Below are 16,534 nucleotides of genomic sequence, written 5' to 3' on the forward strand. Positions count from 1 at the left end.
AGCTTAACACCTACCCTGACTCACACCTGTGCAGACGGACCCTGGCGTGGCCTACAGTTACCTTTACCTCCTCATGATACTAAAATCTCCACCCAACGAGCCTCAGCCTCATTTACGTAACATACAACGTACGTATGGGCATGTTTCCTTAAGGAACAGGCGTTGACCTTCTGCTCGCCTGTGCATGCGACATGGCTCCCCATCTAAATGTTCATCCTAAATAAAAGAAACCTACTCACCCTCGTTCAGGGAGTCACGACTTTGGAAGATTTTCCCCACGATCTGATTTGCTGCAAATAAAGTTTCCTTCGTGCGATTACCCACCTGTAGTTTCTACCTGGGACCCCCCGCTCCCCCCACCAAGGAGCGAACTCACACGAGTTAGCTTACTCTGGCTGTCCCGCTCTGGGCTCTGAAGGTAGCAGGTTCTGCACCCTTCTTGAAGAAAGAGGGGAGCCTTACCTTGAGGAAAGAGGGGAGCCTTACCTTTGCGTGACCTGTCCCTCCTAACCCTTGAATGCTGTGTCCAGGGCTTTGGGGGTGCAGCTACGCCTGGGCTGTAGGCGGGCAAGTCTCCTTCTTTTGTCCCAACAGTGGAGTCACCGGTCCCTTAAATGTCTGGCCCCTTGGGGGCGATCCCTTACTGAGCCTCCACAGCTGCCCCGGCTAGATTGGCACGCTGCTCTGGTGGGGGAGGGGAGGGGGGAAGTAAGGCTGGAGCCAAGGCTGGAGGAAATGCTGGGGACCAGGCGTGTGGGCAGGAGACTGAGGGTGGTGGTCCAGGCTTACTTTTCCTGTTCTCTTTCGCCAGAGGTTTTGGTTCTCACTGCTGGGGGGCGGGACCTCGCTGAGCTGAGGGGCTCAGGGTAGCGTGTGTGTGCGCACACGCACATACATACACATATGTACATGTGTGCACAGTCCAGTGGGGCCGGAGCCAGGGAAGTCTGCCACTTCGCATACATCCAGGGGGCACCGTTCATGTTGGACTCTATGTGTGGTGCCTGCACGGCTTAAGTGGCCTCACAGGGCCACCCTGGAGGAGGAGATAGACATGTTAGCTCCCCTCCCCCTTCCCACTCCTATAGCTCGATCCTTCTCTAATCCAGGTAGAGGGTAAGAGGGCCTACCCTCCTGTTGGAGGATGGCTGGAGAGCATGCCCATCCCCCGCTCTGGGACCTGCATCCCAGCTGTTCAAAGCCCCTCCCCGTTCTTTCCTTATTGTCTGCACGCTTGGGACAGTCTACCAACACACATGAGGTTCTGGTGCTTTGTAAGGACTCACTGGTCGGTCAGCAGCCCTGCCCTGGGTCCTCCCGTGCCCTGGAGTGACCCCCGCCTGCCAGCAGCAGCATCACAGCTACTTTTGCTGCATCCCTGAGGGCAGGGGTAAGAATAGAGCAGGAGTGTCCGGGTGGCTCAGGATCTGAGCCCTGGGGCAGAGTCCCTGGGCGCTTTGGGGGGGAGGCTACTGTCAGCCCAGGCCTTATAAGGGAAACGTCCAGGTTGCAGCTGCTATTGGGACCTGTAGGGCTCATGGGATAAGTGGGCTGGCCTACAGGGAGGAGCCTGGGTGTGACCTGAAAGTCTCCCTGCCCGAGTCTTGGCCTCTCTGGCCCATCTGTCGGAGCTGGTGGCCTTCCAGACACTTTGCCTTCTCTGGAAGCCTCCCATACCTGGCCTTGAGGCTCCTCATGGTCCAGGCCTCCTGGATGGGTTGGAGGTGAGGGTGCAGGAGACCCTGCCAAAATCAAATGGATTTGGCCCATACTTCCAATCTCCACAGGGGGCACTAGGGAGCTGGAGGGTGTGCCTCTGCGTGTGTGTGCGTGTGTGCGTGTGTGTGTGAGCATGTGTGTAGAGGGTGCACAGAGACCAGGCGCTAGGGACCTTGAGTGTGTGTGTGTGTAGAGGATGCACAAAGACCGGGTTACAGGGAGGCAGGGAGGAGAGAGGCAATTATACGGACGCAGGAGGCTAGTTTTGCTCAAAATGCTCCGTTTATTGCTCTATTCAATGACCACGAGCAAATTATAAAAAGACACCAAATGTCTCTGTCTGCCGTGGAATAAATATTTAAAGTCAGCAATAAAAACACGTGGCTCCAAGATAACACATGTTGCCAAGAGTCATGCACGCCCGACTGACGGGCTCTCAACACACGCATGGACACAGGAACACACGCAGAGCTACACGCAGCGAGACTTCTGGGAAGGCTTTCCCACGGTGACACAGAAAAGTGTTCCACACGGATCTGGGGCCCAGACCCCACCCCACCCTCAGAGCTCCCCCTTCTCCCACCCCCCACCAGGGCTCAGGTCCTCTGGGTTCACAGCCCCCCTCCGTCCCCTGCTTCCTCAATGCCTCACAGGCTGGTCACTGCCTCCTGAAGGCATCTGACACCAAGAGGTCATCCTGGCTGTGATACTCCCCCCACCCCAACCCAGAGACCTCTCACCCAGCTGAGATCTCTCGGCCCATTCCTCAGGCGCTCCCCATCCCGAGCTCAGTAACTGGGGCAAAATGCAATCTGCCGGGTGGGAAGTGGGGGTGGGGGCCCAGGGCAGGCGCCTCTGCCTGGGCTACTGTGGGGCTGGAGCTCATCACCCCTTTCCCCGGGCCGAGGAGACACAGTGTCCGGTACAGACAGCAGAGATGGACGGACAGACAGACACGCTACAGCGGGACGCTTGCGGCACAGAAACGTTTTGGATCAAGTAGCAATGGAACTATCATTAAAAACTGAGGCCCCAGGTCTGCATGGCATGGGTCAGGCCCCGGGGCCCCAGGCCTGGCCTGGCACATCCCTCTCCCACCCTGCCCCAGTCCCCAGTATGTACAGTAGGAAGAGCTATGTCGGGGAGCAGGGGCCAGGCCAAGGCTGCCGGAGGAGGGAGGAGGAAGGAACAGACTAGAGAGAAGGAAGCAGGAGGGGCAGGGACGGGGGGCAGGCGGGGACCCGAGGCAGGGCCCCGCATGTAACTGGGGGGAGGGCCCAGACTCAGGTTGGGCGGTGCCCAGAGGACCTCGGGGCAGGAGCGCAGTCACTCTGGGGACTGGCGTGACAGCTGCTTCTCGTAGAGGCTCATGACATGGTGTACAAACTGGTATTGCTCACATGTCTGGATCATGCCGCCCCTGCGGGCAGAGATGCACAGCGGAGATGGGATGGTTGAGAGACGACGGGCTGCGGGAGGGTGCCCCCAAACCCACGACTGCCCATCATTCGCGAGGGGCCTGGTCTTTGTGTAGCGCGGAGGGGTCAACCCTTGCCAGCCACGTCCCTCTGCTCCTTCCTGTCCTGCCCAGCTCTGGCGCACACAGCAGGGACAGAGAGGACGCGCCCCACCACCCCGCCCCCCTCCCCCCTCCCCCCTCCCCAGCTGGGTTCCTTTCCCCTCCTCATCCAGCCAGCAGCTGTCTGGATCCAACTCTTCTCCCCATCTGTGTCCTCCACTCCCCATCCGCCAGCACGTCCATGTGCCGTGGGGCCTCCTGCCCCGCACCCCACGCGTGCCTCAGTCTCTCCCCATGCGCCCCCACCCCTGTGCACGGGCCGACCTGTCCTGACGGAGCTGGCACGTGGTCTTAAGGATGTCCACCACTCCCTCCTGCCGCAGCTGCCGGCAGCAGATGCTGGTGGCGATGAAGCAGCCCGTCCTCCCAATCCCTGCACTGAGGGCAGAGGGGACGCTGGGGTAAGGAACGGACCGGCGTGGGGAGCAGGGAGGCTGCGCTGCCCTGGTGGGTGGCTGGGAGGACCCACCTGCAGTGGACGACGATGGGGGCGCAGCGGGGCCCCTCCTGCCGGGCGGCCTCCTCCACCTCCCGCACCAGGTGCAGGAGTGGGGGGGCCCGGTCTGGGGTCTTCTGGTCGGGCCAGGACGTGAACCAGTAATGCTTCAGGCCTCGCTCTTCGGTCCCGCTCTGTCCAGGAGACAGAGACCCACCCCAGATACATGTGAACTCTTAGAGTCCCCAGCGCAGCCCAAAGTTGGGAAGGGAGCAGCGAGAACACAGTGGGGAGACCCCGGCGTGGGACCCACGGCCTCTGCCACCTACACCGTGCTGCTCGTACTGCTCAGTGGCATCAGAGACCCACAGCCAGCTTGGTAGTGGAAGCTGCTCAGTGACAACTGGTCTTCCCTGGTCCGTTCTGCCTCAACAACTCCAGGGTCCTCCAAGAGAGGCAGGGAGTCCCTCTCCAATCTGCTCCTGTCCTCTGCTCCCTTATCTTAAACAGCCGGGTCACCCCTCAGTCTCATGACCCGGAGCCTGGGGGCTCTCCCGCTCACGTCACTACGCTTCGCCTGCCACCACCCCCAAGTCTTGTCAGTGTTCTTGCCTCTCCACCAGCTCCACCTCCGCTTCGCCCTTTATCGTGTCTCCACCGTCTCTCCCTCCTCCCTGACTGCTCTGTCCCCACAGTGGCCAAACGTGGTCCGTGTGCAGCACAGATCTGGACACGCTGCTCTCCTGCTCAGAACTCTCCAACGGCCCTTGTTGCTCTCCGAATAAAACCCACTCTCCTTAGTCTTCAGTCTGGCAAATGAGACACACCGTATAGGACCTAGCCCTCCAGGCCCGTCTCCTACCCCTGAACACGGGTAGTACTCAATCTGGAGTGCTTCTGCACTCCAGATGGTTTGTACATAAAACCTCTGCTGTGCGCGCGCGCGCGCACACACACACACACACACACACACACACACACACACAGCTATTCCATCTTCCGTGCCTTTCTTTTTAACTTTTTTCTCTGCCTGGAATGTTTTCTCCCTTGTTTGCCCCTAGTCAACTCCTACTCATCCTGCCAACTCCATTCAGCACCACCACTTCCAGGAAGCCCTCCCTGAACACCCTGGCTAATGGAGTGGCCCTCTTCTATGTTTTTGCCAGTCTCTAGCCTGGTACTTACCATTAGGGGTGCTCCTTTAGGAGAGAGTCCAGGCTTTGGACAGTCTGTGTTCCCAGTACCCACCCAGAACCAGGCGTAGGGAGGCTTCTTGCAGAGACTCAGGGACTCACGGACAAAAGTAAATACTCCCCACGGCAGTGTGACAATGAGGCAGCCCTCACCTCACCTCAGCCTCTCTTTCTGGGGAAGCAGAAAGCTTCCTGGCACTTGGCTCACCTCTCCCAGCCTTTGGGGTTATTACATTGGGCTCTACCCAATCCAGAGGATTCCAGAGGAACAATCTCCTCTCTTATGCTGAGCCTAGAAGAAGCACCACTTCAGGGTGGGAGGATACCTCCCCCCCACTCTTTTGGGCTGTTTTGTATTGCTCACATTTTGTATGTCTTCCTTTTTTTTTTCTCCCTTTTTGTGTAACCATGACTTTCCTGTGCAACCCAAACGCAGCAAGAAGTGTCTGCCCTCTGGTGGACAGATTGAATACTACAGGATCTCAAAGTTCTAACGGACCTTCAATTCTAAGGACTGGAGGTTGTTTGGAGATCTCTTACCCAGGCAGTTCTGGACTTGAGTGTATCTGAAGCAGAGTTGGAAGGCATCATGAATGACAGTGTAGACAGAGAGAGAGCCCAAGAGCATAAAATACAACTGATATCTGGTCCTGCCTCTGGCCCCCAAGTCCATTCACCCCTCCCTCATCCCTGTTTATCAGTACATCCTGAGAGTGACAGAGGCCCGGATTTCAGCTACAGACCCCGTTATCTGTGGAGGCCCCTGGTCATGGTCCTGTCCCCCATCCTCCCAGTCTGGCCCAGTCCGGCCCAGCCCAGTCCCTGGCCTCACCCTGAGGGAGATGAGTCGCAGCCGGTAATCCTCGGTATGAATGACTTTCTGCACAGTGATCTCCACTCCGTCGTACATCACCTGCTCCTCCGGCCAATACTCAGTGCACTTCTGCAGGGGCCCAGACCAGGCTGCAATACACTCCCAGTTCCCCACCCGGTTTCCCCAGTGCCCCACCGGGGCCAGCAGGGCAAGACATAAAAGGACAACAGGTTCGCAGTTAGACGGCAGTTCAAACCTCAGCTTCATAACCTGTACGTTACTTCCCTTTTTTGAGCCTCAGTTTCCTCATCTGGAAACCGGAAGTGATGCCTACTCTGAAGCACTCTAGTGGGGATTCGATTAAATGAGCTACTATGGGTAAAGAAGTAGCCGGAGTGGGCCCCAGCGGGCAGGGAGGCAGGACCCGATCAGAGCATAAGCCGGGCAGGTGGAGAGGGCAGGGCCTGGACTTAACCTCGCTCAGCCTCCCATTTCCTCCTCTTGGCAGTGGCGTGAACACTACCACCCTCACGAGACTGTTGTAAGGATTCATACAGAAACAAGATGCTTAGCCGAGGGCACAAAGCAGCAGACGCCTGGCAGTGGCATGGGGTGCCTACCTCATTCATCTCCTCGATGTTGGTGATCATGACGATGATGGGTGTCTGCTCCTGCCACACCATGCGCCAGAAGTCGCTGACCGTGCTGACGATGGGTCCCTGCGTGGCAATGTACACCTTCTCCTCCCCACCGTAGCCCTGTGGCCAGCCAAGTCCAGGCTATCAGGGTCGGACGCAGCGCTCCCTGGGCCCAGTCCCCACACTCAGGCCCTTCCCGGGGGGCTGGCAGGAGCCACGCTGGCTTAAGGGCAAGCCTGGAGGTCAGATCCTGTTGGCTTGGGCCTCCCTTTCAGGGAGAGGTCGCTGGGATGGGGCTACGTACCCGGATGTAGTTGGCGTTGATGTAGGAACTCAGAGGGTCATCGGGGTCTGGCGAGGTCAGACATACTCTGCTGTGGGGGTCTGGGGTGCGGGGGGGGGGTAGACAGGTGAGGCTGGTATTTGACAGAAGCAGCACCCCTCTAGTGCAGGGCTCACCTTATCTGGCCCGCTTCCGGGCACCCACATTTTTCCTGGGACTCCTGAAGTTCCTCCTTCGCCTACCCGCTAGCAAAACACAGGCCCGTCTCCGTGACCCTGGGTCTCCACCTCCATAGCATCACTGCCTGCCCCCTGCCTGTGTCCCTTAAGCTGCCCCGGGCTCACTGTGCGTCATGTTCTGGAGAGGAGTGAGCTAAGTCCAGAAAAGGAATTACCTACAGTGCACATCCTGGTCGGCAGGGGTGGCAGAGTTTGGGTACGCACGGTCACTGACGTGCTGTGCACACTTGAAAAGCACACGTCCTTCCTAAGCCTCGACTTTCCTATCTGTAATACGGGGGGTAGACACACCCACTTCCCAGCGTTACTGGGAAGCTAAACGAGAAAACAGCTGTGAAAAGTGCGAGGTAAACCGTCAAGTGCTTTATAAAGAGCTATTAAGATCTGGGGGTAGAGAGCCAAGGGAGAGCCCAGGGATGGATAAAATGGTAGGGTCTTAGCAGCAGGTGCACGTGTGCACGGAGGGCTTTTTCCTTTTTCTCCCAGTCTATTCCCGTGTCAAATCCCACAGCTGCAGATTCTCACAACCTCCTGCTCCTCTTCTTGGAGTAGAATCTGTTTTGTTCCAGATACAGCCTCCCTGAACTGACTATTCTGTCAGCCAGCAGAGGCTGGGACTGGGACGGGGAGGCCATGTGAGGCAGGCAGCGAGTTGGCTGGGGACCCGGGGCCCTGGCCTCTGGTCTGGCTCTGTCACCAGCTCACTGGTCTTAGCCCTTCTCCGGGCTTCGGTTTCTCTCCCGAGAAACTACAGGCTGAACTACAGGCACACCCGGCATACAGTCTGGGGCTCTCCGAGGCAGCACAGGGGAGCCAGAGGGCGGGGTCCGGGTCCTGGCTCTGTGACGTGCTACGAGTGCCAACGGGCACGACTGCCTTAGTTCCCCTGTGCCGCGTCTGTGAACCGGAGACATCCCTTCCGTCATGGCCCCGCTGGTCTTGTAAAAATAAAAGGAGTGAATGGTATCCAGGTGTCCTCAGGCCAGTAACTTAGCCCAGCACGCACTGTATCGCATAGCACGTAGCTGTGATCGCTGCCATTATTACAAGTTTCCCTGTAGGTTAACAGGTCGAGAGGATCCCAGACCTGGTAGGAGAAACAGGAGGTGACCCTCACAAGCCTCCGTTCTCCGGACCTTTTATGGGGAGGCGAGTTCTTCTCCCTCCCATGAAGTCCTGGCAGGTGATCTGGGGGTGGGGCCCCCTTGTGGACAGGGGCACAGAGAGGTTAGGGGTGGAGGAGGGAGGGTCCATGAAGGAGACTCTGGGTGGCCAGCAAAAGAGAGGAGTGGGGAGTGCTGAGGGGCCACCTCCCTGCCTGCCCAGATTAGGTGCCAGAAGTGGGCACACCCCTCTTTGACCAGCCACCAGGGCCTCTGGCGTTAAAGAACCACTGTGGGAACGGGAATGGTTCTACTGACCCCACCGAATACTGCCTCCGCGCCTGGCACTGTGCTGGAGGATAGGGACTCCCCAACAAACAAGACACGGTCCCTGCCCCCAAGTGCCAGGCAGGCAGACAAGCAGCGTGTGGTCTGAAAGCACCCAGGCTGGGTCTGAAGGCCCTGTAGGAGCAGGGGTAGGGAACACCATTCTGTCTGATGCCAATGCACGGGGCCAGGCGGGGGGTGGTGACATGAGGTGGTGAGGAACCAAATGACAAAGGGTCTTATAAGGCTTATAAGGCTGGACCTAAACCGGAGGATTATAAAGGTGGCAATGACAGGGTAAAGGAGAAGAATGACATGCCTGGATGTCTGCTTTGCACCATTTCGGGGACAATGGTAGATGATGGACAGGAGGGGAGACCAGCCAGGAGATTATTGCCCAGCCCAACTACAGGGGCATTATGTCAGTGCAGTCCATGTAAATGGCACCCCTGGAATTGGGCAACATACAAGCCCTGAACCCCAAAGAGTCATTTGGCAGTGAGGATGGCGAGGGAGAGCTGATACGAGATTTCCTTCCTTCCTCCCTCCCTCTCTTCCTCCCTTCCTCCCTCCCTTCCTTCTATCCTTCCCACCCCTCCCTCCCTCCCTCCCTCATTCAAACAGGAGCAGAATGTCTGCTATGTGTCAGGCACTATTTTGGTACTTGGGACACAGTGGCAAACGGACAGAAAGTGCTCCCCTGTATCTTGTCCTCAGTGCTGCCAGCTGGGTTACCAGTCACTTTGCCCTAGTAACTGTCCATGGATGTTTCTTCCATTAGACTGTGAACTCCCTGTGTCTCATTCATGCCTGAATTCTCATCCCCTGGGGTAGGGGCTCAGCAAATGTGGGCCAAACGAATGAGAGAACAAGCCTCGGGGTGTCCTGGATCTGGTGGGCCTCTGCCAAGCCTGACGTGTCCTCTGTCACACACACCCCCGCGCGGATCCCGGGCTCTGAGGCACAGGGTCAATTCTTGCTGGCCACAGAGGATTCTCTGTTGAGCTCCAGGGCGTGCAGGCTCAGAGCATGGTGGAAGTGGCCCAGGGCCTCTCAGCAATCCAGTGGGGACCGCTGGAGCGATGGCCGGGCTCCCAGCCTCCCCCAGGGGTCATTCCGAGTGGCCAGCAAAGCCCCCGGTTCTGGGGTACCCGAGCCCCTCCCTTCACGCGGGGCTGCCTGGTTGGAGGGTGGCAAGATGAGGGACGAGGTGAGCAGCCCTGAATAATGCATCCTGGCCTTAAATGGTGCTTTGTTTAACCGGAACTACCTAGAGACTGTGTAACCATAGCAACCACAAGTCGATATTTTAAAAGTTAAAAATAAGTCATGACATCTTACATGTTGTTGGAGATGCTGATGGGAAAACTGCTTTTTTAAAGCCTCGTTACTCCACCAACCGAGCAGAGTAGGTTGGTGGGGACTCACTTCCAACACGTCACCCCCTAAGCCAGCCTTGGGGCCTGGGGCCTGAACTTGGCAGGGGTGACAGGCAGACAGGGGCTTGATGAAAGTTATCCGAAAATGACACCCCAGGCTGAAAGAGGAACATTCGGTCACCTGGGCTAACTGTCCCTCTCAGACCTGCCAGGGGACTGACCATGCAGCTTCATTTGCACACCCTGAGTGACGTGGAGCTCACCCTCTGACAGGCAGCTCATTCCCTTGTGGGGCGTCCCTTCCTGTGAGAGGACTCACAATCAGAACAAAGTCAACTCAAGGTAGACCAAAGAGCCCAGTTCCGGGGTCAAGGAGGCCCAATTTGAAACTTCCTGGCTGCGTGACTGTGGATGAGCCAATCAACCTCTCGGAGCCCTCATTTCCTCCCTTCAAAATCTGCCCACTCTGAAGAGATAAAAGAGAGTGAAAATACTCTCCAGTCACCACGCACCGTCTAGGAGCTCTTATGACCTTCACTCTCTCTGGGTTTCCAGAGCCAGGCACAGCCAGGGCAAGGGTGAAGGAAAGAACTAACCTCTGCCCTGAGCAGGGAGACTTTCCCGGCACTCGGTACCCCCGAACCCTCCTTCCCTCCTTCTCGTGACCCTGAAGGCCTAGCTCAGGGCAAGGGGCACCCAGGTGAGGGTGAGCCTGCCCTCACCTTCTGGGGCAGCGAGTACTCACTGGGAAGGATGGTTTTGTACCGGTTCTTCCGCACCAGCCCAGGGATGTCATACTCCTTCGGATCCACAAAGTTCATGGGGATTTCCTGCAAGATGAGGACACGGGGGAGTTAGCAGCTGTGGGCTGGCTCTCACAGACGTTGGAATCCAGGCACCGGTGTGCCCCTAACTTCTAGTCCAGACGTTTGCTTGAGTGCATGCCTTCATTCAGTAAACATTTAGTATTAAATGAGTCACTGCACATAAAAAGCATTTAGAATAGCACCTGGCACGTAGTGAGTAAATAATAAATGTTATTATTATAGTCGATCAAGGGCCAACCTGGCACATAGTAGACACTCAATTAATGGCTGCTGAACGAAGAACAAGGAGAGAACCAGGGACCTGACCAATCACACTCCCTGCGCTGCAGCCAACCTGAACGGCTTCACGGATCTGGGTTCCCACCCAGGGCGTCCCCACCGCAGGAGCTCAGGCAGTGCCTCACTCTTTGTGGTCAACATCCACCCCATCCTCTGTCCTGTCCACCTTAAATGCCGTCTCCTCCAAGAAGCCTTTCCCGATTCTTCCTGGGAAAAGAGCCTCCTTCTGAGCTCCCAAGGATATGTTTGCACCTCCCAATCATGCTCTGTGTCGAGAGCCCCAAGTTCACACTTCTCCACCTGGCGTGTGAGGTCACCTTGCATCTGGTCTTTGTTTACCGCGGGTTGTTCTCAGTGACCTGCTCTCTAGTTACAGGCAGGTCTCTTCTGTGCTGCAAATACATCCCTCTCCATCCCACTCCAGGTCTGAGCTCCCAGCGTGCCTTCTGACTCTGCTAGTCGGGAGCCCTGATCCCACCCCTCTCCACCTGTCCAAACAGTTCCTAGGCTGTAAGTTCACCTCTTGGCCCCTCCCCACTGTTCTCCGGGATGACTCCCCAGTGCCTCGGGCTTCTTCACCACCCCCCTTCCATCTGACCCCGCTGCTCAGCGCCTGACTACACGTAGTTTCACAGTGTCCACAGTTTTTGGACATAGTAAGTATGGGCTTTAAGTATTGAGAAAGATTCACTTTCTTGGGTTACTGTGAGAATCGAAAAAAACAAAAAAACAACCAAAACCAAAACCAATGTGTCCAAAAGTGCCCACGGAGTGAGTGTGCAGGCCATGTTCTTTTCTCTCTGGGCAAAATCAACAACAATCTACTGAACAGGAAACACCAGAGAGGATTCAAACCCCTTCTTCAAGGGGAGGTGATGATGGGGGACACAGAGCAGAACTGAGGCTCGGGTGGTTAAGGAAGGCTTTCTGGAAGCATCCAGTGGGGCAATGATGTGAGTACAGGCATGGGAGGAGAAGCCCGGGGGTAGGGGGAGGTGGTGGTCCAGTTTGAAGTGGACAGTCGCTCTAGGGGTGGGGGGCATAGGGCTGAACAAAGAGGCTGGGCTAGCCCAACTCGGATAAGACAGGCGATGCCCAGCCCTGGAGAATGTGGAGCAGTGGGTCGGAGAGTGACTGCGGTTTTCACAGAGGAAACGGCCATCCAGTCCAGGTAGGAGACAAGGTGGCCTGGGCAAGGGGAGCTGAGGGAGGTTCATGGCTTCCCCATCCCTCTGGCCTTTCCCCGAATACTCAAGGCCTCTTTCCTATTCCTGCCCATACTGGTGAGTTACCGGATGGGTAGGTTTGAGTGAGGAATCAGCTTTTGGACCCAAGCCCTTCCTTCCTCCTCCTTTGGGGACCCTCCTGCAGAGAAACAAACATAGGGATGGCCCCCATGGGGTGTGGGGTGCGCCACCTGGGGTGGGTAGAAAATCTGCAAATTCTGGGGGTCAGTATTAGAAAGCTCACTATTACGACACACCTAAGCCTCATTTCACACTTTGCCTTCATCAACGAAAATAAAGGAGACGCTGTCATTACGTCTTAGCTGATGACTGGTTGGGGGCTCAGGCAGGTAAAGCAGGTAAATGTCATTTATCGGGCCCCTCAAAATCCCACAGGAGGCAGCTGGACCAGGCTGCTGCAAAGGGTCTAGAGGGGGACGGGGTGACTGGAGGGATGTCAGAGGATGAACGACGCTTGGCGATGTCAGCCGGGCGAAGGGAGGGAAAACACGAAGTCAGAAGGAAGGCATTCTTTGACTTTCAAAGCATCGCAGTGGGCAGTGAGGACTTGGGGGCACCACCGAGCACCAGTCACCTAGCGGAGCCCTCTGCACACATTAGCCATGTCTTTCATCCCTTGCAACATTCCTATGATTTCTACCCCCATTTTCCAGGTGAGGAAACGGAGGCTCAGAGGGGAAGCAGCTCCCCCAAGATGGTGGGAGAGCTGATAAGGAAATAACAAATCCATCAGATGCTGGGTTCTGGGCACCCCCACCACTGCCTTGCTAGGTGTGTGATCGGTGTGAGCAGAAAGGTCTACCCAGAGTGGCGTGACTGGCACGGGAGGACTCACAAAGAATTCTGCCTGCAGCAGGAAGGGGTCCAGGGCCTTCTCGTGAAGCTCCTTGGCCTGCAGGACACGGGAGGCGCTGAGCAGGTACTCGCGGGCTGACTCCTCACGTGGGGACATGAGATAGCCGAAGCCCTCCTCATTGCAGCCTGGTGTGCACATGTCCAGGGTCAGGGAGACATTGGAGCCCCTCCTGGAAGGACCGGGAAAGGGGGAGTGAGTCTCAGGGGTGGGGAGGTGGGGAGGGAGAGATCAAGGGTGGCAGCGGGAGGAGTGGGAGGGTGACAGCGCCCCTGATGGGAACAGCATGAGTCTCAGCTCTAGGGCTTAGGCCTGATTCCCCATCTCCTGCCTCCTGCAATGGAGATGCTAACTGAGGTGGGGGGCTTGGGGCCCCGGTTCCAGAGGTTCCATCCAAGGCGGCCTCAACACAGCCGTCCCCGGACTCTCTTCTGTCACTGCCCAGAGGCAGTGCCCAGCCCTGTGGCCCCAGAAAGCTCATGAGGAGGGCACCTGACTAGAGCAGGGAAGCGACGCTCTACCCTCCACATCATGGCCTTGGTCCCGCCAGTCCTGGCTGACGCTGGCCATGAGTCATGGAAATCTCATCCAGGAGAGGCCAGGCCCCTTGGCTGTCGGGGGAAGACGGAGTCCCGGGGCTGCATAGCAGCAGCAAAGATGTCTGCACTGGACAGGCTCTACCCCATTCGGTGTCTAAAGCGTCAACAGAACAGTCGAAGGGCGCTGACCACATAGAAAGGGAAAGCGAGTCCCAGAGAGGGGACAAGAACTGCCCAAGCTCACACAGTAAGGGAATCGCAGAGCCGATACTAAAAGCTAGGTTTTCTGACTCCTCGTCCCGGGCTTCTTCCAAGATATCATGTGGAGAACTCAAACCTGGTGTGATCCAGCTTACCCAACGAGGCTCTGAAAAGGGGCTGACACCTCCCAAAGTATGTTCTGGGGAATACTCCGGGACATTCTATAAAAGCAGAGTGGTCAGCAGACTTTGAGGAATGCCACACGCTACCCGCTTGCTGATTTACAATGAACGCAAGCGTGTTACAGGCCCTGACAAGTCCTGTAATAAGGGAACCTACCCGAACTTACTTGAGCACGGCAGCGTATGTGTGAGCGTGCACACACATACACCTGTATATGCCTATGCGCTCGTGTGCACTAATGGCACTTCTCAGCATTTACCTTGGGGCACTCTGATCTATGGGAATCAGACCTGACGAGCATGTGTCTACACTGGCTAAACTAAGAGGCCAGCTCTATCCTGGGCCCTGGGAGTCAGAGTCAGGCGTCTGCCCTTCTGATGGGGAGCCGAGAGCTCAAAAGCCCATAGAGCCCACCCCTCCTCCACCCCTCCCACCTTTCCTGTAGACCCATGGACTTGACGGTGAGTGAGGCAGGGTCGGCCTCTGGCTTGATGTCCATCACGAAGTCAAACACAGGAGTCTCAGGGACAGGGTCCAGGTCTAGGAAGTCATCCTCGACCTTCTCTTCCATCCACTCGGAGTAGGTGAAGGAAGGCTGGCGGCTCACGGACTGGCGTCTATCCTCAGGGCGCGGTGGGGCGGGTGGCTCTGGGGGAGCCCTCAGGAGGTGCCACGCCTAGTTGGGAAGACACAGCATCGTGGACCTGGGGCCGTGTCAGCTGGCCCCTGAGTGACGGGGTGTCGATGAGATGGAGTCCCCTGCCCTCAATGAGTCTAGAGCAGCCCTGCTCTCCTGGGAGCTGTCTGCATAGCACCGCCCTTCACCTAGATCGGAGTTTCCAGTCCCCACCCGACTCCCTGCCCCCACCCTCCCCCAACCCTCAGTCTCTTGTGGACTGAGGTCTTCTCGGTGGGGTGTGGGGCTCCTACACCAGTCTTCTCTGGCTTTAGTCCTTCCCTCAGCTTAGAACATCGCAAACCCATCTTCAAGAAGAAGGTGTCCCTCAACCCAGGCTGGGCTCACCAGTGGAAGGGCACAGATACCCTGTCCTTGCCCCGACCTGAAACATCTAGCTCGGAAATCAAGTGGGAGCTGGGGGGGACTGGGCCTCGGGGTCAGAGGAGGGGTGCACGGAGGTCAGGCCAGGAGGTACCTTACCAGGGTGGTAATGAGGATCACAGACAGAGTAACCAGCAGCAGATTGGGGACTTCCCAGGTCCCAATGCCCAGCCAGGCCTGGGGAACATGAGACAGACAGTCACCACAGGGTGGTGGTGGCGGGGGGCCAAGTTCTCATTCATTCCGGCAGCGACAGAACTGAGGCTCTGAAAGCTGCTGACCAGGTCTGGGTGGGGAGCAGGGAGATGGGTTTCAGGGGCATGGAAGTATCTTCTGAACTCGGAGAAGCCCCATCCAGGGGTTGGTGGGGCTGGAGGTCCCCAGTCGCTCCCTCCTACCTTGGAGCTCCCTGGAGCTTACTCACCATGGGTCCCAGCTGTTCCGGGAGTGTGAGCAAGGAGGAGATGAGGTCTGTGGCATTCTGTGACCAGATGGGGCCATAGCCGCTGAGCCAGAGCACCCCGCAGGCAAGCTGGGGCAGCCAGGGGGAGCGGACTGAGTTTGGACCCTGGGCTCCCGGCCCCCATAGTCCCCCTGCAGAGCTCACCTGCAGCCTCAACCTGGCCCCCCCAAGGTCCAGACTGCAGAGCTCAGGGAAGAGCCCAGGTACTGTGTGCGCAGAGCAGGCCTCAGGACTCTCCCTGGAGAAAAGCTGACTGGAGGGCGCCAAGATAAAACCCTTCCCAGAAGGGACCCCCACCAGGTACCCACGTAAAAAGAAAAGTTTCCCGGAGATGTATCTCCATAGACGGGAAATTCTCAGAGAGACCCCTGAAGGCCTGGCTGCTGGGGAGGCCTCAAGTCCTGCTTCTCGGGTTAGGGAAGGCAGGCTGTGAGGGTCTTAGCTGCTGAGGCTGTCGCTGAGACCTCCAGCCTCCTGTACACACCAGCCCGAGGGCTTGGAGTCACTGCGGGACACCGAGAAGGCCCCTCACCTCCCACGATCCCCAGGTGGCCATCCTGGGGAGGACGCGGGGGGGCAGTCCCTCCACCTGCCCTCAGTCAGGCCCTTGTAAGGCCTGTGGATATCCTTACCAGGAACTGGGAGGCGGCCAACAGGCACAGGCTGTTCCTGACAGGGAGGGAGTGGCTCCCGACGCCTCGAGGTGGTGGCTTCTGAGCTGGCTCTGAGGGCTGTGAAGGCGGTGGGGGCGGTGGCATTTCTCTCGGAGAGTCCGCGAGCCCTTCGGCCTGGTCCAGCGCCTCCATCACTACCGGCTGGGGGAGACCTGTGGAAGGCGGGACACGCGCCCGGTGACTCGGGTCCTGCCGACCCACGGCGGGCCGCTCCTTCTGGGGTTGCTGTGGCTTCCGCTCAATCTGGGATCAGTCAGCGTGGCTCCACTTCCAGCCGTCACCCTCGATTAGCAAAGCAATATTCACCTACCTTCGTCAGAAAGAGCTAAGTGTGGGTGGACAAATTATTTCTCTTTTATTTCTCCAGTAACAGAGTTAAAATGGCAGGAGGTTTTTCAGGGAGTTAGCATCGCCGTGTTTACGCAGCTCCGTTCTTTTCCATTTCTTAAGGAAACAAAAAACAACCACCTCACACTCAATTAAAAGAGAGAGAGAGAG

At 57.4% G+C, this 16,534-nt stretch overlaps 1 protein-coding gene across 1 annotated transcript in view; it reads right to left on the reverse strand.

The window, feature by feature from the left end:
- Positions 1-3,045: 3,045 nt before the first annotated feature.
- The window catches only part of PTPN5 (protein tyrosine phosphatase non-receptor type 5), a 37,712-nt gene continuing 24,223 nt past the window's right edge, over positions 3,046-16,534 (reverse strand). The window contains exons 3-14 of the mRNA XM_047072361.1: positions 15,995-16,188; positions 15,324-15,431; positions 14,999-15,076; positions 14,274-14,515; positions 12,899-13,088; positions 10,456-10,540; positions 6,684-6,763; positions 6,362-6,499; positions 5,760-5,870; positions 3,768-3,928; positions 3,563-3,676; positions 3,046-3,139 (exon numbers count right to left, since the gene is read on the reverse strand). Coding sequence (XP_046928317.1) covers positions 3,046-3,139; positions 3,563-3,676; positions 3,768-3,928; positions 5,760-5,870; positions 6,362-6,499; positions 6,684-6,763; positions 10,456-10,540; positions 12,899-13,088; positions 14,274-14,515; positions 14,999-15,076; positions 15,324-15,431; positions 15,995-16,188 — 1,595 coding nt within the window. The remainder of the gene's footprint in view (positions 3,140-3,562; positions 3,677-3,767; positions 3,929-5,759; positions 5,871-6,361; positions 6,500-6,683; positions 6,764-10,455; positions 10,541-12,898; positions 13,089-14,273; positions 14,516-14,998; positions 15,077-15,323; positions 15,432-15,994; positions 16,189-16,534) is intronic.

The sequence above is a fragment of the Lynx rufus genome, unplaced genomic scaffold (genome assembly GCF_022079265.1).
Source record: "Lynx rufus isolate CCGP_SWC_20201006 ecotype Redwood Valley unplaced genomic scaffold, mLynRuf1.p SCAF_9, whole genome shotgun sequence".
Classification (NCBI taxonomy): domain Eukaryota; kingdom Metazoa; phylum Chordata; class Mammalia; order Carnivora; family Felidae; genus Lynx; species Lynx rufus.